At 41.9% G+C, this 22,473-nt stretch overlaps 6 protein-coding genes across 6 annotated transcripts; 2 read left to right on the plus strand and 4 right to left on the minus strand.

The window, feature by feature from the left end:
* Positions 1-3,069: 3,069 nt before the first annotated feature.
* LOC145966863 (uncharacterized) lies at positions 3,070-3,865 on the minus strand. The gene is made up of 2 exons (XM_083091270.1): positions 3,325-3,865; positions 3,070-3,227 (listed from the first exon to the last, which is right to left on the minus strand). Exon 1 carries the CDS (start codon positions 3,828-3,830, stop codon positions 3,345-3,347), a length of 486 nt encoding a protein of 161 aa, XP_082947396.1. The 5' UTR covers positions 3,831-3,865; the 3' UTR covers positions 3,070-3,227; positions 3,325-3,344.
* Positions 3,866-4,048: 183 nt separating this feature from the next.
* LOC145966495 (uncharacterized) lies at positions 4,049-5,076 on the minus strand. The gene is made up of 2 exons (XM_083090592.1): positions 4,959-5,076; positions 4,049-4,876 (listed from the first exon to the last, which is right to left on the minus strand). Exons 1-2 carry the CDS (start codon positions 5,063-5,065, stop codon positions 4,318-4,320), a joined length of 666 nt encoding a protein of 221 aa, XP_082946718.1. The 5' UTR covers positions 5,066-5,076; the 3' UTR covers positions 4,049-4,317.
* A 3,460-nt stretch (positions 5,077-8,536) lies between these two features.
* LOC145966497 (uncharacterized) lies at positions 8,537-9,527 on the minus strand. The gene has a single exon (XM_083090594.1). It carries the CDS (start codon positions 9,161-9,163, stop codon positions 8,537-8,539), a length of 627 nt encoding a protein of 208 aa, XP_082946720.1. The 5' UTR covers positions 9,164-9,527.
* A 1,049-nt stretch (positions 9,528-10,576) lies between these two features.
* Positions 10,577-11,321, plus strand: LOC145966496 (uncharacterized). The gene has a single exon (XM_083090593.1). The coding sequence runs from the start codon at positions 10,694-10,696 to the stop codon at positions 11,318-11,320; it is 627 nt and encodes a 208-aa protein (XP_082946719.1). The 5' UTR covers positions 10,577-10,693; the 3' UTR covers position 11,321.
* A 426-nt stretch (positions 11,322-11,747) lies between these two features.
* Positions 11,748-17,879, minus strand: LOC145967206 (uncharacterized). Its single transcript, XM_083091862.1, has 3 exons — positions 15,900-17,879; positions 14,788-15,819; positions 11,748-11,757 (listed from the first exon to the last, which is right to left on the minus strand). The coding sequence occupies exons 1-3, from the start codon at positions 17,021-17,023 to the stop codon at positions 11,748-11,750; spliced, it is 2,166 nt and encodes a 721-aa protein (XP_082947988.1). The 5' UTR covers positions 17,024-17,879.
* On the plus strand, positions 14,863-18,482 carry LOC145966862 (uncharacterized). The gene is made up of 2 exons (XM_083091269.1): positions 14,863-18,367; positions 18,465-18,482. Exon 1 carries the CDS (start codon positions 17,865-17,867, stop codon positions 18,345-18,347), a length of 483 nt encoding a protein of 160 aa, XP_082947395.1. The 5' UTR covers positions 14,863-17,864; the 3' UTR covers positions 18,348-18,367; positions 18,465-18,482.
* The last annotated feature ends 3,991 nt before the right edge of the window (positions 18,483-22,473 follow it).

Raw genomic sequence — 22,473 nt, forward strand, 5'->3', positions numbered from 1 at the left:
TTCAAAAAAAATTTTTTTATTATGACAAAATCAATTACTGAAGTTTTCTTGCGAAAATTTTGATTTGTTACTTATCAACCGCCGGCATTTGCGTTACCCAAAGCGTACCACGTGGAGATTGCACGGTCGGATTTACGCTTCTTTTGTGCTTACGCACATGTGTGTGTGTGGTTCTTTAAGAAAAATGAGACCCCGTGGTTCGTCAGTTCCACAGTATTTTATGACTCCAAACTCATTCTCTGAAGAGTGTGTGTGTGTGTGTGTGTGTGTGTGTGTGTGTTTAGTATCTAGTGTTGCCGCCTCTACTCCGAATCACCGCTTGCAACCTTGCACGCATATTCGAAATGCAATTCCGGATCATCGACTGCGGAATCCTTCGCCAAGTTGCAATTAAGGCGCGCTCTAGAGCAGCCAAATTGTTTAAATTTGGGTAATTTTCACGCAATCGACGGCCCAGGACATCCCAGACGTGCTCAATAGGATTGAGATCAGGGCTCATCGCAGGATGCCTCAACAACGTAATGTCATGTCTCTGAAAAAACTGACGTGTTATGTTCGCTGTGTGAGGGCGAGCATTATCCTGCATAAAAATGAATCCTCTCGTGTTTTGTCTTCGACGTAACACAAACGAAATTTCTACGAAATTCCGTGCAATAAATTCTCGACTTTTTCTGCGAAGCTAACAAGTGTAAAAAAAAAAACAGTGTTTCTCAAAACTCATCGTCTTTGGTAAAAAAAACCAATCAACAGTTTTTTTCAAAACTAATCATTTTTTTGAAAACTCGATAAAAAAAAATTAACGAAAAGTTTTTGTAAACTTTAATTTTTTTTAATTTTTTCATCATGCCTAGGCGGCATTTATCTGTACCAGAAGTCGCTCAGCTAGTGATATCTTTATGTGAAGAAGAGAGCAGAAGGATTTAAAGAGAAGAAATTTTTCAGAGGGATTCGTCTTCCGCGATTTGCGTGAATACCAAAGAAGTCCAAATAGTTTGTCTATGAGTGGGTGAGTATCGAGAGAAAAAACTTTTAATATATATTTGGAAGAAAGAAGTTCAAATCGGAATCTTAAGGGGCCCTCACCAGCCTCCGCAAGTATAACATTCGTTGGGGTGGTCCTGCGGAAGCCTAGACACGCGCGCAGGGCTCGGAATTGAATGTTTTCGAGATGTTTCATGGAGGAGTGATTGTTGAAAGGAAAGGTAAGGCAGCCGTACTCCATAGAACCTCTAATTAGTGCTTTGTAAATGTTTAAAACAGAGGAGGGTGCTCCTCCCCACCAGGTTCCTCTCAACATGGTAAGAATGTTAAGGAGTTTCGAGCATCGGATAGAAAGAGCGTGGATATGATTATTGCCAGAGAGGCGAAAGTCAAGAGAAATACCAAGAAATTTGTGTGAATTGATTGAGTGGATAACAGAATCTTTCAATTTGATAGAAAATGCAAAAGGATTGATGCGCTTTTTGGTAAAGATGATTAGGGAGGATTTAGAAGGTGATACTGTGAGGCCTTTTGAAGAAAGATATGTTTGAGCTTTCTTAGCTGACGTTTCTAATTCTAAGAGAGCTTTTTCAATATTATGAGAGCTGACGAAAATTGCTATGTCGTCAGCGAATTGGATTAGTTCGCAATCTTTGCCGATAAATTTATTCAATTTCGAGACATAGATATTAAAGAGGATGGGGCTAAGGATGGAGCCTTGTGGAACTCTCTTATAAGTGTAATATTCGTCAGAAAGTTTACCGTTGACTACAAATTGAAGTTTGCGGGCGTGTATAAGCGAATAAATAAAGCGGCATAAAATGGGTGGTAGACCCATATCCGCGAGATCTGAGATTAGAATGGAGGGAATGACATCATCGAAGGCATTGGAGAGATCTAAGAAGAGACATGCAGTGGAAGTACCTCGAGTAAAGCTAGTGTGAATTTCAGTGGTAAGTATAGAAAGGTTATCTTGACACGAGCGGAATTTGCGAAAGCCGAATTGTGAAGATGGAAGTTTTTCAAAACGTTCGATCCACCAATCTAATCTGAGCAGTATGAGCTTTTCGAGGATCTTAAGACAGCAGGAAGTGAGAGAGATGGGACGGAATTTTAGTTCTCCTTTTTTATATTATTTAATCTTTCCATTTACACATATCTTGCCGAAGGATTAATAAAAATATTTATGTATATATTGAGAAGAAGGGAGAAAGTTAAGGGAATGGATTGCTCTTCAGATTTCTCGGGGTGATTGGAGAAGAGTATTTACGGATTCCAGTACGACAACCTAAAATGAATAAAATATTCACGGTGTAACGTCTCGTTTCCGCCGGGTACGTAATTCTTAATAATAGGCGGACAGCTCGTCGGAAATCGGGGTTCCCACGGGATAGAGAAAGAGATAAAATAACGAGATATACAGTGTTTTAAATGTGTGAGCGTTTATTATGTGTCTTCAATACAATTGTATGTGGGTGTATGTGTGTGCATGTGTGTGTGTGTTTGCGTGCGAGAGTGTAGTTTATATTTAATTCGCGTCGGTTTTTAAATCGCGTTTCTAAATTGTTAGCCAGTAGTTAGCACTAGGAGAATTCTAACGCAGGGATCTCAGGGGGGTGAGGGGCGAGGGGATCTCAGCGGCGCGGGGGAATGACGTCACGCAGGATGGAGGGGGGATGACGTCACGTGGGACGGTGGGAATTTCGGAGGCGCGGGGGCTGCGGGGCGGGGGACGCACGTATAAACAAAAATGGCGGTATTCCTATGAAGAAGATTTTGGGTCTCTCTCTATTCCTCCCTCCCTCTCGCTCTCTCTTTATCCCTTTATATTTCTATCCCTCTCTCTCTCCCTCTCCATCCCTCTATCCCTCTATCTATCTCTTTATCCCTTTTATCTCTCTTTCTCTCTGTATTATCGCAAGTATACAATATTAGTCATAAACTTATATTTTGAGATATTTCGTGGTCCGTCGTTTTCGAGCAATCTGTGAATCATAGCGAGATAACAACACATTTTTGAGATATTATACAATATTACCAGTTAACAAACAATATAAATAGAAGTATTCTTTGAAGGATTGGGTGGATGGAAATGTGTGCGAAGAAAAATTACGTCATGATTTTGTTACAATTAAAAATATATATATAATTTATTTAAATGTGTGTTTAATAAAAAGTATACAATATAAAAAATAATAATAATAATATATAAAATAGACCGTCGGGCTATGTTGGGGAAGCCGTTTCTGAAAACAGAAGAAAACATACGCATTTCATTAGTTTAAATTATTTTAATAATTTATTTTAAAATACTTTTGATATATAATAAATTAAGATACTTACAATGTTATCCATCATCTATTTTAATTTGTGCAAATAGGGCACATGTTGCAGGCCAATATTTGATTCAAAGATCTTCTGCACTCTTTGCATGACATATTTTCCAAATGTTCATAATATGTGCATCTATGTTCCCGAACAATACCAGCTTCTAAGAACAGGAATGATAATCTGTAGAAGCACTCGGTACAATATTTGGACTCATCTTTTACATAGTAGTAAGATATACAACATATCTTCGTGTGATCCAATGCCATTATTTCAGTCAAGTCTAAATTTCGATGTTTAGTGTGTATTAGTTCATCACTACTATCACTCTCATAATCACTGTCTGCTATGGGTTCTATTTCTATTTCCTCGTCTGATTCATAGAGATTATCATCTTCCATCTCTCTCCTCTCTCTCTCCTCTCTCTCTATCTCCATCCTCTCCGCCACAACTGGATCCATCCAATCGTAATCATCATCATCAGTATCGTCGTCGATGATAATTATGTTTTCTTCAGCCATTGCACAAAACCACCGAAACACAGAAGAGCAACGAAAGAAATGATACTCTAGTGCAGCAGAGTCCTCTTCATTATATTTTTTTTTAACATACACAATATAAATAGAAGTATTCTTTGGAGAATTGGGCGGATGGAAGTACGTAGATAACAACACATTTTTTGAAATATTTCGGGGTCCGACGTTTTCGAGCAATCTATGAATCATAGCGAGATAACAACACATTTTCAACCCTAGGTTCAGTTACAAAAGAATTTTTCTTTTGTGCCTCCAACAATCTCTGAATATCCCTCTCTCTTTCTCTCTTTATCCCTTTTATCTCTCTCTGTCATCTCTGTATTATCGCAAGTATACAATATTACCAGTTAACAAACAATATAAATAGAAATATTCTTTGAAGGATTGGGTGGATGGAAATGCGTGCGAAGAAATTACGTCATGATTTTGACTTAAAACTCTTTATTTATATTTTATATATTTTTCTTACGTACTATGGACTAAAAACTAAAGCTGCCAGTTCGCAATCGACGAGTTGATGCTTGTTGAAAGCAGCACTCGCGCGTATTACATTTGATATTTCTTTCGGATTTATTACAGTGGACGCGATATTGGAGAATTGCGTAAACTTGACATCAACTGTTTGGATAATTTTATCCAATCGATCAAAAGTTACATCTATGCAGTGATCGAGATCGAACATGCGATGTAACGTCGATTCGACCATCATCAAGCATACGTTTGAAGATTCGAGACTTATGAGTTTGACGTCGTTAATCGTACGAACTCTCACTGTTAGCGGTCCAACGCTTATGAAATTGAAGTCATCTTTAGAGTCGTTCCGAAGGAAATTTTGAATATTACGACGTTGCTCGTAGAGTCCCTTCCACGTTTCGAGAGATAATATCAGTTCCTTTCCTCGATGATCTCCTATGGCAATCTCCACGTAACTCGGTGGACCCACGTTACCAATGTCGAGGAATTTGAATCCCGTAGCTGTCAATGCGTATCGTCTACCTAGTATACGAACCGCACGACGTTCCAACGAAATGCTACAGAAAAATTAAAATTAAATAATAGTAATACAATTTGTAAAAAATATAAAAATAGAAAGAAGTTAAACGAAAAACTTACTCGTCACATTTGTTCTCAAACGATCGAGTTTTATCACGACTCGATACGTAATTATTCACGCGTCTTCCGACGCCGCTGCCGCTGCTGCTTCTTTCGACGTAGTACATTTCTCTGGGAGTTATGAAAAGTGAACCACGAGAGCGGTGTTAACGCGACACTGATCGTATAAGAAATAACCGAGTATAGATGACGCTCATCTTCCAAAAGTATAATGTGGTGGAGGGATTAATACTTCTAACGTTTTGAGTTTTAGGAGAAGGGGAGATAACGCTCAGACAAAAAATTCTTAGAAACGCATGGAAAGGTTTAGGGAGGGGAAATAAGAGATAAAACATATTAATGTTTACATATTTTATTTTCTTGCAATTCTTTCAGGCGTTGCGACCACCAGTTAAATATTTTAAATACATTTTGTAATGCACAATTCTTAACATGTTTTCCACATCGCATACTATTGGTAATATCTAATTTATTTAGAGAATCAATATCTTCATAGTCAGCATCTAAAGTTTCAATAATATAGCCGTTTCCCACATCGCCTAGTATATCGGTCAACCATTTTCGCTTTTCAAGTCCTTTAACGTACACGACAGACGATTCTTCTTCTTCTTCTTCGTGTATCATACCAACGATAGCTGTTGTAATTACACGCTGAGCCAAGCCATACGGAACGTTTCCGTCTTCCCATTGTAATCCGTGATGATTTCTAATCACCCATGAGACTTGACATCGCTCAGATTTTGTTAGCACGCTCCACGGTACAGGACTTGCGAAAAAATAATGCGAGAGAACATATCCCTTCCTCAGGACTGCCGCTTCTTTCACGACAAAATTTCTCCCGACAATAAATCCTTGCAGATCCACAAACGTTGGTATAGACATGACGAGATCTCTCTCTTTCTCTCTTCGATACGTCAGTCGAGAGGAATGGCAAACTCTAAAATCATCTCGCAGCACTTTGATTTATATCCTCCTCCTCCTCCTCCTCCCCTCTCTTATGTCGATGTTATCGCTTAGGTGATTTTGCGTACAACGTTGGTCAACGGATTGTACTGGATCACACGATCGTGTATGATGAGACAGTACGCAGTAGTATTCGCCGGTACGTTCTCCTTACATTCGAATTCCAATCTCACATCCACCGTTGCGCTCTTGACCGATTCGTTTTGTCGAGAACAATCGATAATCACGAACGGACCGAGTTCTTGAAACGTATAGACGGAGAGACTCGGCTCGAGATACTCGTATCCGTAATAGTTCTTGCAGAAGCGCGCGTACGTGTCGTACAGAATGGACCATCTGTTTTTATCGAAATCCAGGTTCATATCGTCGTACGGATAACATTCCGAGTTCAGATAGAGTTTCACATTGATCAATTTGCAGTCGTCGAATTGAGATACATTCTTAGACAAGGCATTCTTCCGGCCTGTTTGCAGGGCGAAGACAACGTAGCGTGGTTTCTCCAGCTGAGTCGAGGTCTTAATGGCCCACGAATGCTTCGTTGTAAGCTGCAATAGCGGATACTCGTACAGATCCCACGAGCGAAAACCCATGCTGAGATATCGTCCGCTTTCCAGAGCACGCAGCATCGACAGTTTTTCGATCTCGCTCAACAGCACGTGAGGCATTCGCCATTGTATCTTGAATATGGTCATCACAGGCTCCAGCGTTGAACTTCCAACCAGACAATTATTATCGTTGCGCGATCGTATTAAGATCAATTCGTGACGAGCGTTAATCACCACTCGTTTATAATCCTCGCAAAATCCCAATAACATGTGGAGCGGTACGCAAAAATTGAAATGACCATGCGAATAGGTCGGCGGCTCCCAGCCGGCGTTTTTCATAATCACAATTCTATCGGATGATACCGTTACATAGTTTTTGAGCGTAGTAGTTATTCCTACGTTTCTATTGCGATCAATCTCAACGCCATCGAGTTCGTATCGAATCTCATCGAACATGAATGCGACGCAATTATGTCCCAGTATCACATCACTTTCTCCTTCAACTGTTGTTCTGTTTTTCGTTAGTTGTCCCTCGATGTATAGGAAACTCTCGTACGGCAGCGTATACAGATCCTGTTGTTGTATGGGTATTCTTATCTCGTCACTGTGTCCGAACGTTGTATTGGCGAACGGGTTATACGTGTGAGTCTCGATCTTGACGATACGGTTGTCAAAGATCGGTTCATCACCGATGTTGAGAATGTCGGTCATCGTTCAGCTGTTTCGCACCGCAAATCCCAAAGATTGTAAAAACGCAACGTTCGATGCGCTGAGTTTCTTTTTCTTGGATGATTTGATATTAGCAAACGTCGACGTTGTTGTTGTTGTTGTTGTTGGTGGTGGTGTTGCTGGTCTCGTAAAGATTGCGTTATCTCTCACGTCTTTCGATCCGTTCAATACGAGCATCTCATACGTCGCATACGTACATGCAATCTTACGGTGATCTCTTCTCCTCGAAAATCGAGCAATCGTCCGTTCTGGTCGACAACGCGTAACGTTAAATCCGTAATGCTCCGCGCGATGATCGGCAGGTAAATGATCTGTGCAGGCGTTTCCGATATCTTATATCCCGGTGGTACCCTCGGTGAAAATTCATGTATCGTATGAACGAGTATGCCGTTGTTGTACGCACCCGCGGTCACGTTACACTCTATACGGATAATATTCACGTTGAGAATGTTAATCGGCAGGTTTGATTCGTACCATTTTCGCGGCTCGAGAATACGATTCGAGAATCCTAGCAGCGATCCAATGTTGACGGGTTTGGTAAAGTTTATTCTGTAGGCACATTTGATCTCGCTCCTCATTGTATTGTAATTAGCGCGGAGCACTATCGGATATTCATCATCATCTTCATAGTCATCGCCGTCAATGTGTTTCTCATCGCGATGTTTCCGTGAAATTGCATGTTTCAAAAATTCATGTATATTTTGCAACTCATACGATCCCTCGGGAATCGTAATTTCTTCGTCGTCTTTGCCAAAGTAAAATTTATTATTCGAGGAATTCACATTCGGTATCGTGTGATAAGTCTCAAAATCCGTTAGACCGAGCTCGTATTCGCCGTCGCTCAAATCTACGGTGGGAAAGAAGTTTGCCGTGAGAACGCTACTCTTCCCAGTCAACGTGAATGTCATAGACATGTCGACGAAACTGTTTAACGAATACTGAGTTAAATAGCGCAATATCTGTCTTTAAATTCACATGCATCGACCGTTCGAAGAAACTGCAAGCACAATTGTCCGCAGATGCTCTGATCGTAAGTTTGAACAGGTGTGTAATTGTACTGTATCTTCGTTACGTTTCGTCCGAGATATCGCACCAATTCATTCGGCGGTCGAAGATTGCCGAAACTGTCGAAATATATAGCGCGATTCCCCCTCTTTGCATACGCTACCCAATGAGTACCTGGTCCTTCGACGCTATCCAAATTTACGATGCCGCTCTCGTTTCGATATATACCACCGATCGGTAAAGAGTCGCGCATGAAAACACCTCTAAAATATGGAATGCGCATACGTTTTGCCAATTGTAGCAATTGTACGTTGGTAGTTGCGCCCTGCGGCATTTTTAGCGTCTCTTTGACGTTTTTTTTTTTCTCCTTGTTGAGGCTCCTCGTCCGTATTTGTAAGGAGCGAGATATAATCCGTGACCTTCCATGGCGCGATTGTGACGTAGCATCTCTTGCAACTGACGTTGCGCGGCTTTTCCGTCGTTCACCACTTTCGCTACACCAGCCGCTCCACCGATCAGGGATCCGAGCGCACCCAACATTGGTAGAATCGGCAATACACCGCCGCATTTCGCTACCGGAAGTATCCGTTTCTTCACCGTTCTTTTCTTCGTCTTCGTCTTCAGACCCATACCGAGCTTCGTCTTGGCTTTCATCGCTGCCCAGACAGTTGTGGCGGCGGCTCTCTCACCGAGAGTCGAATCTTTCGCAACGATGCGATTCCGCGCTTTCTCAGCGAGTATCCTATCCGCCGCGTGTCTCTCGGTGAGATCGTTGCTCCGAGAGTATGCTATATCGTGTTCGCGACACGCCGCGTCCAATGGGTTGACACCTCGATCGCCTCTGACTAATCGCTTTTGCAACCGCGTGCCTGGTCCGCAAAACTGATAGCCGGGAATATGGAATTCGATCGGAAGTGCGTTTATCGCGTGATTTAATAGGCCTCTACCTATTTTCGTTGACATTCGCCGCAATTCTTTATCAACGGCGCCGGACCGTCGATGTGTGTTTCCTGACACGGCTGATTGTAGTGTTCGTAACAGCGACGATACGTCTGAACCTCCGGATCCGCTTTTATGTGTTCCGGAAGTTTGTCCCACACGTAGTGGACGTAATCACCGCACGTTCTCAATAGAACTGCTTTCGACACAAATTGTAGCTGTTCGACGCTCAAATCGCGAATATCGGAAGGATTTGTTAGCAGGATGAACATTTTTTCTCTACTGAGCGACTCGTGATTTCGCGCACCTATAAATAGGCAGGCGTTCGATCCAATCAGCAGTGTTGAAAAAATGAGATTCGTACGACAACCTTTGACGATATGCGTGACAAATTGCGACAGATTACGATCAATGGAGGACAACGCGGAGATGCGCAGGCATGGTACGATGCTACCGACTACTATACGCGCGATCGTTTGCGGCCCCTCGAATTGTGGTAAAACCAACGTTCTGATAAGTCTACTGGAAAGTCCGCATGGTGTACGTTTCGAGAACGTGTACGTGTACTCGAAGTCGCTGCAACAGCCGAAATATCGATATCTGGAGAATTTGTTGACGCCGATTGACGAAATCGGTTATTTTACGTTCTCCAATAACAGTGACGTCATTCCACCGAGCGAGGCACGTCCAAACTCGATTTTCGTCTTCGATGACGTGGCGTGCGACAAGCAAAATACGATAAGAGAGTACTTCTCAATGGGTCGTCACTCGAACGTCGACTGCTTCTATCTCTGTCAGACGTACGCGAGAATACCAAAACATCTTATACGCGACAACGCGAACCTGCTGATCTTGTTTAAACAGGACGGTACCAACTTGAAACACGTGTACAACGATCACGTGAATACCGACATGTCGTACGGGGATTTCAGTGAATTATGTCGTACTTGTTGGCAACAAAAGTATGGATTCCTAGTGATAGATAAGGACAGCTCATTTACGAACGGGCGATACAGAAAAGGATTTAACGTGTTCGCGATACCGCAAAACGATTAGTCGCTGCCGACACACTCTGTCGACATGGCTGAAAACGATAATATTCGCGAGCGTGAAAAGATTGCGAGGGAGATTGAGAAAACGAGCGAATCGATCCGCAAGAAACATCGCGCTTTGAAGACCGGTAAGATCGACGACGATATCGCGGTCAAGACCCATTTTAGGCCTATTATCGAGCCACTACAAAAAATCGTCGACAACTCTAGCTTAATCGCGGTGAAAAACGAGCCGGAGAGTAACGCTGACGCTATAATTAAAACGTTACCCATCAAGCGGTACAAGGAGGAAGAGGAAGAGGAGGAGGATACGACACCGAAAAAGAGACAACGATTGAAGGCGAATCGTTTATCGACACCGCATACATCGGATGAACCGCTGATAACCTCCACACCGTCCGCGACAACGAGAATCGTACAACCCACGATACCCGAATCACTCGCAATCGAAAATGTTTTCGAAACCACGGGCAACCCGCTCGAATCACCATCTGTTCGAAACATGTTACAAACGTTGGAAGGTCAAAAAATGTTACGAGAGCACTTCGGGCCACTGGCACAAAAGTACATGGGCGCTCTCCTTAGTGGCGATAAAAAAAACCAGATCGATCACGTGTACGGTGTCTATTTCGACGAGAATGAAATGTGGCTCGGTAACAAACGATTCGACATCGGCGCAGATGACTCTATAATCATAGACAAAGTGAGGTACATTGGTACACCTGGATTATACGAGTTGATCTTCAAGAGAATTCCCGATGATGACATATACACTGAGGACGATATGCAAAAATATAAGAGCATATTAATGGCGACGAGTGCGCATAAACGTCAATATGATGCGCAAGGTCAATTAAAGAGCAACAGGGGATACAAGTATAAACACATAATTGCACCGTTGATGTCGATCGAATTGAAAAAGAAAAAATGCGGTACGGGAGTATTCATGCCTCGCGCGATGACGCTAACCGACAATAAGATCGATTACGTGCACTGGGACGATCCCAACGAGCTAGTGGATCGTCTACGATTGCTCGACGCTTCGCGCCGAGCTGGCCACAACGCTCACGACAACGAGATCCTGTCGATTATAGAGGAACTTCGCGAAGTCGGCCTTATTATAAATTAAACGGTGTCTCGACGAAACTAATCAGTCGATCGACGTCACTCGCATCGAGAAAAAAATGCCCATCAACAAATTTGGATTATTCGAACAGAGAAATGAAGCAATTAGAACTAGCGATCATTGGGGTAAATCGGTGACAAGTTACTTGCGTCAAAACGCTCTGTGTCGCGTCGCTACGTACTATGACGCGAGGTCGCGCAAGATTCGCCGTGTAGCGCAACCTGAGGCTGATACCGATGCAGTCAACAAACTGTACGTGGAACAATGCGTTAAAACGTTGAAGAATCAGCAGAAAGAATCAGACGAGAAGCTGACTGCGTTCGAGAAGGATGTGCGAGCTTTGCAGACTGCGATAAACGAGCTTCGGCGTGCGATTAACACTAATTCAGAAACGGCTATCAACCTGTAATGAGCGGCTGTAGTGAACGGTTTAGGAACGGCTATTGTACAATTATTAAACATCTACAAAGGTTTATCGAACGGGTTGGGAACGGCTATCGAACAGCTAGAACGGTTATCGAACAGCTATGAGCATCTACAAAGGTTTATCGAACGGGTTGGGAACGGCTATCGAACAGCTATGAATGGCTATCGAACAGCTATGAACGGCTATCGAACGGCTATGAACGGCTATCGAACAGCTTTGAACGGCTATCGAACGGGCCAGGAACGTCTAGCAACGAATGATAAAACGCACGGTGATACTCGAGGCACACATCGTTTGATCGACGAATCGAAACAACGATGGATCGGCGATCGGGAATAACCGAGGAAGTGAAGAAACAACATAGTTTAGAGAAACGGCAGTTGGTGAACGAATTGCACGCGCCGGCGAGAAAAAATTTTCCCCGAAGACACGTCATAGTGCGGGGATACGATGACCTGTGGCAAGCTGACATTGTCGAGATGCGTCCGTACTCTCGTTTCAACAGAGGTTACCACTACATACTCACAGTCATAGATGCGTTGAGCAAGCACGCGTGGGCCATACCACTCAAGAGTAAAGGTGGAAGCGAGACAGCTGACGCTATCGCCGAGATAATTCGAGATAGCAAAAGATGTCCGAAAAACTTACAGACTGATATGGGGAAGGAATTTTATAACGCTGACGTGCAACGGCTCATGCGGAAACATGACATCAATCACTATTCTACATATTCGGTATTGAAGGCATCGATCGTTGAGCGATTCAATCGCACGCTGAAAAACGACATGTGGAAGATGTTTACGCTGAACGGATCTTACAAGTGGATCAGCGCGTTGCCGCGACTCGTATCGGATTACAACGCGCGCAAGCATCGAACAATCGGTATGCGACCCGTCGACGTTACTCCCGCGATCGCTGAAAGACTCTTGGCTACTGTGTACAACCATGTAAATATCGCGGGTCCGGCGAAATTCAAAGTAGGTGACTCGGTACGCGTTAGCAAGTACAAGACAGTTTTCGAGAAAGGTTACACGCCAAATTGGACAACCGAAGTGTTTAAAATTGCAAAAGTACAACATACTAATCCCGTAAGCTATCTACTGGAGGATTATCGCAAAAAATCTATTGCTGGAGCGTTCTACGAGTACGAGTTGCATCGCGCGAATTATCCGGACGTGTATCTCGTGGAGAAAATACTGCGTAGGAGGGGTAACGAGGTTTACGTGAAATGGTTGGGATTTGACAATTCGCACAATTCTTGGATACATAAGGACAATGTGATTTAATTCATACAAATTGTATTTATTTTTAAATTTAAGAAAAAATATGTACAACATATAAAAAATATACATGAAATATATAAAAATACAAAAATCTTTATTAATACATCCTTTCCAATAATCGTATATAATACAATATATGAAATACATATACATATGAGATACATATACAAAAATAATATCTGACATTATATCACATACTATATTACATTACATTATATATATTATATTATAAGGGTATCCTATAATGTCCCCATAGTAATGTGTCGGTCGAATCAGGTACGATATACCGCTTGTCATCGTACGGACTCAGAGCAATTTTCGTCTCGCGGACGGTATACACTTTGTGCAATTTCGATCTTATGCAAGATTGCTGTCGTGTCATTTCTATTTCGTCATTCAGACACCGCGTGTAATCGTCGAATGTTATCGTTCTCGCAACAACGTTACTTTTGACACCTTTAACCTTCTTCGTATCCTTTTTCCCGTCCACTCTCATCGCATACATTTTTGCTCTAAGCCCGACGAATTCGGTCATTATCGCGCCGTTATTTTCATCTTTCATTAAACCCGGTACTTTTTTATTCACGAGCGGTATACCGTACGCGTTATCAATTGGATAATCGCTCGTATCGAAACTAGCGATATCATGTTTCATATTTTCATAGACATCTTCGCACTCAATGTGGTATATAAGACTGTCTGTGTCGGTGTACATTACCCGGCATTTATCACGATATAGCGGTGACATGTACTCATGATGAAATTCGTACAAGCACGTTTTAGAAATGTCGAGTATGCACATGCCGACATAGATTGGTTTATAAAATTTCACTTCAAGTTTGCGTAATTCTATGGCAACCAAATTTTCCGAAAAGACGCTTCTACTATGAAAATTTGGTTTCGCTATCATTGCTTCTGCTCCGTATCGTCCGTCCCACTTTGTTAATAATTTTACATCGACACGATTACGCACATTTTCCATCGTCTTACCAAATACCGCGTTATTCATCAGTTTATATAAATTTTTTTCAAAATCATTTTTCGCGAGTGTTCTAAACTGTGTATTTAATTCGATATAACTGCGAAGCCACGGAGATTGTGTAAATTGTAATATGCGATGTATTTTTGTAACGCGAAGGTCGTGTCGCGTACATTGCTGTAGGTTACGGTAGTGTATCACGTAACGCTTCTTATCGTATAGCGTTGCGAGGAGTTTGTCTTGCCGCTTGCCGGGCGGCTTGTCGCGTGTCGGGCAAAACGGTAGGTCAATGTGCGTATCGTGAAGATGTTGCGGATACTCGAGATCGACTTCGAGGATATAACCCGTAGGCGAATCTAACGCGATCGATGCTACGTCAAAATTCGACACGTCGTCGACCCATCGAAAATCGGCATAGGGCAACGGTTGACACATTGCCCATCCGTACAAATTATTTACATCGAAATACATCAAGTACGACGATGGTTTCGATGGATCGTACGATTGTTGCATGTACTTGTTATTAGCGCGCGCGTATCTGTTGGAACACTGACTCAGACCACCGCGTATACCGCGTTCGATAAACATGACCATGTCGATGTCGGTAAGCAATTCGAATGTAATCTTTGTATGCTTTAACATGGCATCCCACGTGTATCCGGGAAGAGTATAATAATACGCGGGGTCGAGTCCGTAACTTTTGATGCAACTATCGCGAAAAGATTTTTCAAAAATATCGGCTAATAACAAGACGTCGATTTTCAGGTACAAATCGCTATACTCGTCTAGCGTTCGAATGGAGAATCGCGTCCAGATGTTCTCGGCGTGCACGTAATCGCTCTCGGATATAGTTTCACCGGTCAAAGAACTGTAAAACGATTCGCGCGGTGGTAAACACGTATCTTGCAACCTATCTACAGAGTCGACGTATTCGTACGGAAAGACGCCTTTCCGTGTTAATAAACTGAAATTTTCTGCAGATAAATTTTGAAATTCTGATTTTAAAATTTTGAATTTGTCTTTGTCTAGATAAGATGCCAATTTGTCGAGACTTGCCGTAAGAAATTTGTACGAATCGATAAAACTTAATTTTATATAATTTTTCCAATTGTCTTGTGCAACTTTAACAGTTTTTGTAAACGATATATATTTTTCCTTGGTTATTGGAAGTAATTCGATTTCCCCTTCGAACGCTGTGGCTATATCCTCGATAATGAAATGCGCGTCGTAACCTGATAAATTGTGGAAGACTATCGGAATATATAATGATTCTTTGTAATTTAGATTGCAATTTGAGTGCGCGGGACCCCTATATCGTCCGGTCAAATGACAATGATCGCGTACGCGTGTATCGTCTTCTTGCGTAAACGGTTTTTCGCAAATATGGCAATGCGTTGCGCTGTGAAATTTTTCCCACTCGTCCGATGTTAAATTTACCATGGAGACATTTGTAGTCATTAAAATAGTCTTTACACGTAACGCTAAATTTTTAAGTTCTTCGGCGAACCACGCGATACAATCAATACTGCGGCGAGAATGGTACGCGGATAACGAGTCGTCGAACGAACAATGCATATAATACGCTATACTAAATACCTTATGATGCTGATAATTTTTTTCTTCGTCAGTCTTTGTCAACGCACATTCCAAATCGGCATAGATCACAAATGGAAGCCGCTCTTTCCTCGTGTAGTTGTTGAACTCGAGCCACTTGTCCTTATCGCTCGGCAATCGGATAGCGCAGTCGTTTATTTTTCCGCAGTCTACCGTATGTGACTGCAACTTGTCCTCCGATCCGAAATAGTGCAAGCATCTGTAAAAGAATATTTAAATTAAAGATTTATGCAATGCATTATATTTTATAATTACATAAATTATTCAAATTATACATACCGATCACAGATATATCTTCGGCCGTTGTGTTTGCTCAGTTGCGAGCTCACGAGCCGGGATAAGTTCTTGATCCATGCGAAATGTCCGACGCTGTTACCGTCTTCCACATACAACAGGTTGACGTGTTTATCCCGTTTCTGCTCCGAAAGACGTATCGGGACAATGCTGTTTTCTTTCTCGATGCTGTACACGTTGATGGAGATATTGTTTATATGTTCAAACTTTTTTAGTTGGTTCAACGTCATCGGAAACTCAATATTTTGTACATTTAACACCGTCGTATAGTGGGGATATGAAGATTCCCGATTTGTGTCTCTTTCAGCGGGGTATAGAGCGGCCACCACTGCCCACGCGAAACACGCATTGTCTCTAGATTGTACATTAATTACAGCTCTCTTCATCATAATTTCTCGCGGCAATTTAATATAACATCCCGCGCGCATAGGATTATACTTATTTATATTTACAGTTAAATTCTGTATTCGCGACAATGCCCAGCCACTATCGCGTTCCTGAAATTCTTCTAGCAATGCTAGAGTGGGCTCGATAACGCTGCGCTCGTACCACTCGTGTAAATCAGACGTGCGAAAGAGTTCACAGTTTCTCGTATTGATACTTTTATTCGCACGCTTATCACCCGACACAAATTCACCGTTGAATATAGTGTTCAATTTTACACTGTTGTATCTTCTTATAACGTCTTGCACTTGCTCGAGCACGATGTCTTTGGCGTCTTCGAGAAATTGACGAGGTTCGATATGGTTTGCGTTAATCACAGCACCGGTTAGAATACGGTTATCGAACGCGGTATCAATCTCGCGCCACACAAGTTCATTTTGATGCGCGCTACATCCGGCACCCGCGTTATTGTCGCCACTGTAATTACCACCACTGGGCATAAACTGTCTCTGCAATCGAGTCTTTGCACCTTCGAGTCGCGCGATTCGAGCAATCAGCGATTGTCGATTCCCGATCGATAATCGCGGTCGTTTGATCCGACTTTGCTCTTCCAGCGACTCGATGTACTCGTTGCATCGTTGTAGCCATGCAAAATATTCGCCCAAGGTGGCAATTTGGCGGGACCGCTCCACCAGGTCGCATTCAGTCTGCTCGACGTTTTCCATTTCTTCACAGAGTGCAAATTGGGCACATATTGCACGGAAATCTTATATACAACGGCTCGCTACAACTTGAACAGAATCGGCCATCCATCGCATCAAGTGTCTCAATTTTATGCTTTCGAACAGCATACATCATTTGGCTATCCACGCCTTGCAATGCAATCATACACGAAGGACATACAGCTAAAGCACCACCCGTGGAATAATAAAAGTATATGATACAAAATTTTGTACTACGTGCGTTTAAAGCATTAATTTCCGCAACAGACACTATTTTCTCTCTGAATTCCGTGGAGTTCTCACTGCAGTCACTAATGCAATCACTGTCAGATGACAACGCGTGATCTTCGTCTTCCATTTTTATATTATCACACAACACTGACAGAACATTACTTTCTGACAGAACACTATAATTTTTGACTATACTTTTGCTATACCGTCGTGTCGATGCGCTTTCAAATCACGTACTATGATCTGATGCGCTTCGATCCTTCTTATATTCAACCAACAAACTTTCAGAGATTGTTGAAGGCACAAAAGAAAAAAATTTTTGTAACTGAACCTAGGGTTGAAAATGTGTTGTTATCTCGCTATGATTCACAGATTGCTCGAAAACGTCGGACCCCGAAATATCTCAAAAATGTGTTGTTATCTACGTATTTCCATCCGCCCAATCCTTCAAAGAATACTTCTATTTATATTGTGTATGTTAAAAAAATATAATGAAGAGGACTCTGCTGCACTAGAGTATCATTTCTTTCGTTGCTCTTCTGTGTTTCGGTGGTCTGCTGCACTAGAGTATCATTTCTTTCGTTGCTCTTCTGTGTTTCGTTAGTCTTGTGCAATGGCTGAAGAAAACGTAATTATCATCGACAACGATACGGATGATGATTACGATTATTGGATGGATCCAGTTGTGGCGGAGCGGATGGAGATAGAGAGAGAGGAGAGAGAGAGGAGAGAGATGGAAGATGATGGATCTGATATAGAACCCTTGGCGAAGGACAGTGATTATGATAGTGACAATAGTGTCGATATTCTTGATGAACGGTTACAAAAGAAACAGCGAGATTTAAGCATATCTGAAATAATGACATACAATCAAGCAACAAAGATATGTTGCATTTCATATTACTACATGGAAAATGGATTAAAATTTTGTATCGAATGCTTTCTAGAAGCACCGGATCAGTATGAAGAAACTAGTGCTGTTCGAGAACATAGAACCATAGCTTATGTTCATTTGGAAAATATGTCATGCAAAGAGTGCAGAAGATCTTTGAATCAAATATTGGCCTGCAACATGTGCCCTATTTGCACAAATTAAAATAGATGATGGATAACATTGTAAGTATCTTAATTTATTATATATCAAAAGTATTTTAAAATAAATTATTAAAATAATTTAAACTAATGAAATGCGTATGTTTTCTTCTGTTTTCAGAAACGGCTTCCCCAACATATCCCGACGGTCTATTTTATATATTATTATTATTATTTTTTTATATTGTATACTTTTTATTAAACACACATTTAAATAAATTATATATATATTTTTAATTGTAACAAAATCATGACGTAATTTCTTCGCACGCATTTCCATCCACCCAATCCTTCAAAGAATACTTCTATTTATATTGTTTGTTAACTGGTAATATTGTATAATATCTCAAAAATGTGTTGTTATCTCGCTATGATTCACAGATTGCTCGAAAACGTCGGACCACGAAATATCTCAAAATATAAGTTTATGACTAATATTGTATACTTGCGATAATACAGAGAGAAAGAGAGATAAAAGGGATAAAGAGATAGATAGAGGGATAGAGGGACGGAGAGGGAGAGAGAGAGGGATAGAAATATAAAGGGATAAAGAGAGAGCGAGAGAGAGGGAGGAATAGAGAGAGACCCAAAATCTTCTTCATAGGAATACCGCCATTTTTGTTTATACGTGCGTCCCCCGCCCCGCAGCCCCCGCGCCTCCGAAATTCCCACCGTCCCACATGACGTCATCCCCCCTCCATCCTGCGTGACGTCATTCCCCCGCGCCGCTGAGATCCCCTCGCCCCTCACCCCCCTGAGATCCCTGCGTTAGAATTCTCCTAGTGCTAACTACTTTAGCCTGTTACGTGTCGCACGGCGTTCGATCGCGTGTCGGTTCGCCGAGTTTTTACACAGTGTTGTGGCGCGTGGCTCCGGCGAGTTGTCCTGCAGTTGTTGCCGGGACTTTAAATAGATGCACGGCTATCTAACGGATGGTCGGTCTAATTACAATTCGAGCTGCACCGAGTTTCAATTTACAATTAGTGCTTTTAATGATCGCTAATGCGGCTCGATATCGCTTTTACGGAATTCGATTGATCGATTGCTCAGTGCGTTCGCGTTCGCGGTATTCGCGTTAAGGAAGGGATTTTGCGAGGAGCAATTTGCACGAGGATCCAAGTATCGACGAGAACGTTCGTCGGAGGCGGCTTTCTCTCCGCCGAGATAGTCTTGATACTGGTCAGGTGGAAGGATGCGTTTGATCGAGTACGTTCGGCTGCACCAGTAGTGGTTTGTGTCGGATACACTTTTTACAAGGACCGAGAACGCTCGAAGTAGGCGGAGGTTCCCTCCACCCGTGACCTTGTGTGTGTAGGATTAGGAAATTGGTTGTCTCCGCGCTATACCAGCGGGAGCGGGAGCGGATCCGATCTCTAACAAAACCCGTCTGAGATTCTCTCCTTTAGACCATCATCGGCCTTCTTATACTGGGGTTGGTTGCCTGCGTCGGCGCAAGCGGTACATCTCCTCCTAATGGCGGAACGGTACGGGGTGCTCAGTGGGGTTCGGGATGCCGAACACGGGTCGTTTTATCCGGCGCCCCGTCGGAGCCTTTCGGCGGTCCTCGGTGATATTCGGCCGGATAAATATTAACGTTTAAAAATTGTGGGCGCTCTGCGCCCCTGCCTCTGCCCGACCGGTGGTCGTCGGACGGCAGCTTCCGACTGGACGGTCGGGATTCGAAACAACGCGCTCTCAAGGCGCATTGTTATAACGGATTCCAATACAAAATCCAAAGCAAATGAAGTATTTGCGGATTTTAATACGACAACCCAAAATGAATAAAGTATTCACGGATTACAGTACAAAATCCAAAATAAATGAAGAAGATTATAGGGGAAAATGAATTATAAAGAGGATGTTAGGATTATTATTGATGATTCTGAATTATTGTGAGATCTTAATACTTCGATATTATTATTATTCTGAATTCTTACTACATTAGAGATCTATAAATTAATGTTTTTTTTTATTATTTGAGGATCATCTCACAAATGACAATCAACGGACACAAAGAAATAAGAGAGGGATTAGACTTATGAGGAGCGTTGAGAATACTTTATTTTTAATCCGTCGGAATGGAACTTCGCCCTCTGAATACCGTTGGCCGCTTTGCAGTAGAACTCGTGCTTTGGTTGAATCGGCGTGTAGCACCGCACTTACTGGCACTTCGCGGATTCGGCAGATTAATTAACCGCGAGAGAACAGACTTAAACGTGCGGAAAAAGAAAATTTGACTGGTGACGGGCGGACCTTTTTTGTTTAACGGAATTGGTTAATAATAAAACTGTCTGCGCGACTTCCGCTCGCGAGTTTTAAGTATGTAGCTCCTTCTCCTTGCTGGATAGTAGGATTCTTTTTTGATGAATAGAATAATTTTAGATTACTCCCTTTTTAGGGATAAGGAGCTGTCCCTTGGAAGAGAAGGAGTTTTCCTAGACTTTCCATTGATTGTGTGTGTGTATGTGAGCCATTTAGCTCGAAGCTTAGCTCTATCCAGCGGAGAGTGGGAGTTAATTGACAAATTTATAGCTTGCGAGAATTTTCTCTCGCTTTGGCTAGCACTTAAGGGTGGCCTCGAAGTCCGATAAATTGTTTAGTTTCTTATTTTTTTGATAGCCTGTTTAGGGTATTGCAGGCTTTTTGTTTAGGATCTTCAATAGAAAGATTTCGGATTTCGTAGCTCCACATGTGGAGCGCTATAACATATCAACCCGTAAGATTTTTTATGACGGCTCCGATTGCGATCTTTGTTTAGAGATTTTAAGTTATGACGACTGGCCATCCTTAGCTCCAGCTTTTTTTTATTTATTTATTGTGTTACGTCCAGGCCGTTAAAAGGATGGGCCATCTGGAAGGACGCAACCTACTTACCCCGTAACACACTTGTTAGGGCGTGTGTATGTATCGGGTCGAACGGACTTTTAAGGACTTGACACAGGTCAGCGACCGAAATGGTCTCTTTAACTCTGTGAAGTTTTAAGCCTATCCGCTCGGCGGTCCCTTTTTAGTAAGGGAATTTAATCCCTTTTACTCGGGATGGGACCTTGTGCAATCGTAGGATTCAGGGAGAGCGGGTTAGAAAAAAATAATAATTTAATCATAAAAAGGATATTTATTCATAAATACTTAATGAGTGGTTAATATATCGATACGAATTTACAAGAATTGAAATATAATATTTATGATATCTCTAAAGTGTGCATGTGTTTGAGGCGTGTTTGTGTGTGTATGTATGTATATATTAAATTTCGCGGATGTTACAATAGTGCGGGGGTCATCAGTCAGGATAAATGGGGGAACCTAGCCTTAAAATTTTAAACTTGACTGGGTTCACAATGATGTTGCGGTTCTAAAAAAATATTTATATTTACATGTATATAAATTGTATCTTTGTATGAAAGAAGAGAGAATATGGGATCAGAGATTTTTGAATTAAGGAATGGAAGAATGAAAGGATAAGAAATAGTTTAACACAGAGATTAGCAGGATTTCAAGATTAATTTGTCAATTCTTCAGGGTCTATGTGATATTCAAGATAATGGGATTCCTCCTCAAGGTCGGGGAGGTCTCTAACAAATTCTTCAAAGGCTTCGTTGATTTCGGATGATGTGGGAGAAGCAGAGGGAGAGTCGGAATCGAGGGTAATTATTGGTATAGGAGAGGGAGAGGGAGAGGGAGAATCGGAATCAAGAGTAATTATTGGAATAGGAGAAGGTGGGAGTTGGGGAGTGACTGGATGGGAAGGAGAGATAGGTTCTTGAACTGGAGACTGTGGGGGAGTAGGTGAACAGGAGTAAGTGAACAGAGAGAGGAAACAGGTGAATAACTGGGGCTAAGAATAAGAGAAATAGTTAGATAGCGTGTGTCTTGGGAGGAGTTCTCCAGATTATCATTATTAATATTTCCTACGGAGCTTAGCTTATGCTTAGTTAACTGGTTATTGTTTATCTTGCTATTAAAGTGTTATCATTAAAACTATTAGTTTCTAAATTATTAAGGTCTAATTCGTCGTTAAGAAGATCGAGGGTGGCAGTTCGTTGTGTTAATAGTTTTCGAAGAGCCTGTCTCCGACGATTCCGATACCGTAGTGTCGTATGCTGACTACTGTATCGTGGCACTAATAAATG

Source organism: Camponotus vicinus, unplaced genomic scaffold, assembly GCF_025532165.1.
Source record: "Camponotus vicinus isolate PSW18456_S1 unplaced genomic scaffold, iyCamVici1.0 SCAF_2, whole genome shotgun sequence".
NCBI classification, from domain to species: Eukaryota; Metazoa; Arthropoda; class Insecta; order Hymenoptera; family Formicidae; genus Camponotus; species Camponotus vicinus.

Excerpts from the sequence above, each read along its gene's own strand:
- LOC145966496 (XM_083090593.1), top strand. The coding sequence starts at position 10,694 with ATGTTACAAACGTTGGAAGGTCAAAAAATGTTACGAGAGCACTTCGGG.
- LOC145966862 (XM_083091269.1), top strand. The coding sequence starts at position 17,865 with ATGGCTGAAGAAAACGTAATTATCATCGACAACGATACGGATGATGAT.
- LOC145966863 (XM_083091270.1), bottom strand. The coding sequence starts at position 3,830 with ATGGCTGAAGAAAACATAATTATCATCGACGACGATACTGATGATGAT.
- LOC145967206 (XM_083091862.1), bottom strand. The coding sequence starts at position 17,023 with ATGGAAAACGTCGAGCAGACTGAATGCGACCTGGTGGAGCGGTCCCGC. Across the intron at positions 15,820-15,899 it reads CGAAGATATATCTGTGATCG|ATGCTTGCACTATTTCGGAT; the intron begins GTATGTATAATT and ends ATTCTTTTACAG.
- LOC145966497 (XM_083090594.1), bottom strand. The coding sequence starts at position 9,163 with ATGTCAACGAAAATAGGTAGAGGCCTATTAAATCACGCGATAAACGCA.
- LOC145966495 (XM_083090592.1), bottom strand. The coding sequence starts at position 5,065 with ATGTACTACGTCGAAAGAAGCAGCAGCGGCAGCGGCGTCGGAAGACGC. Across the intron at positions 4,877-4,958 it reads TTTGAGAACAAATGTGACGA|CATTTCGTTGGAACGTCGTG; the intron begins GTAAGTTTTTCG and ends ATTTTTCTGTAG.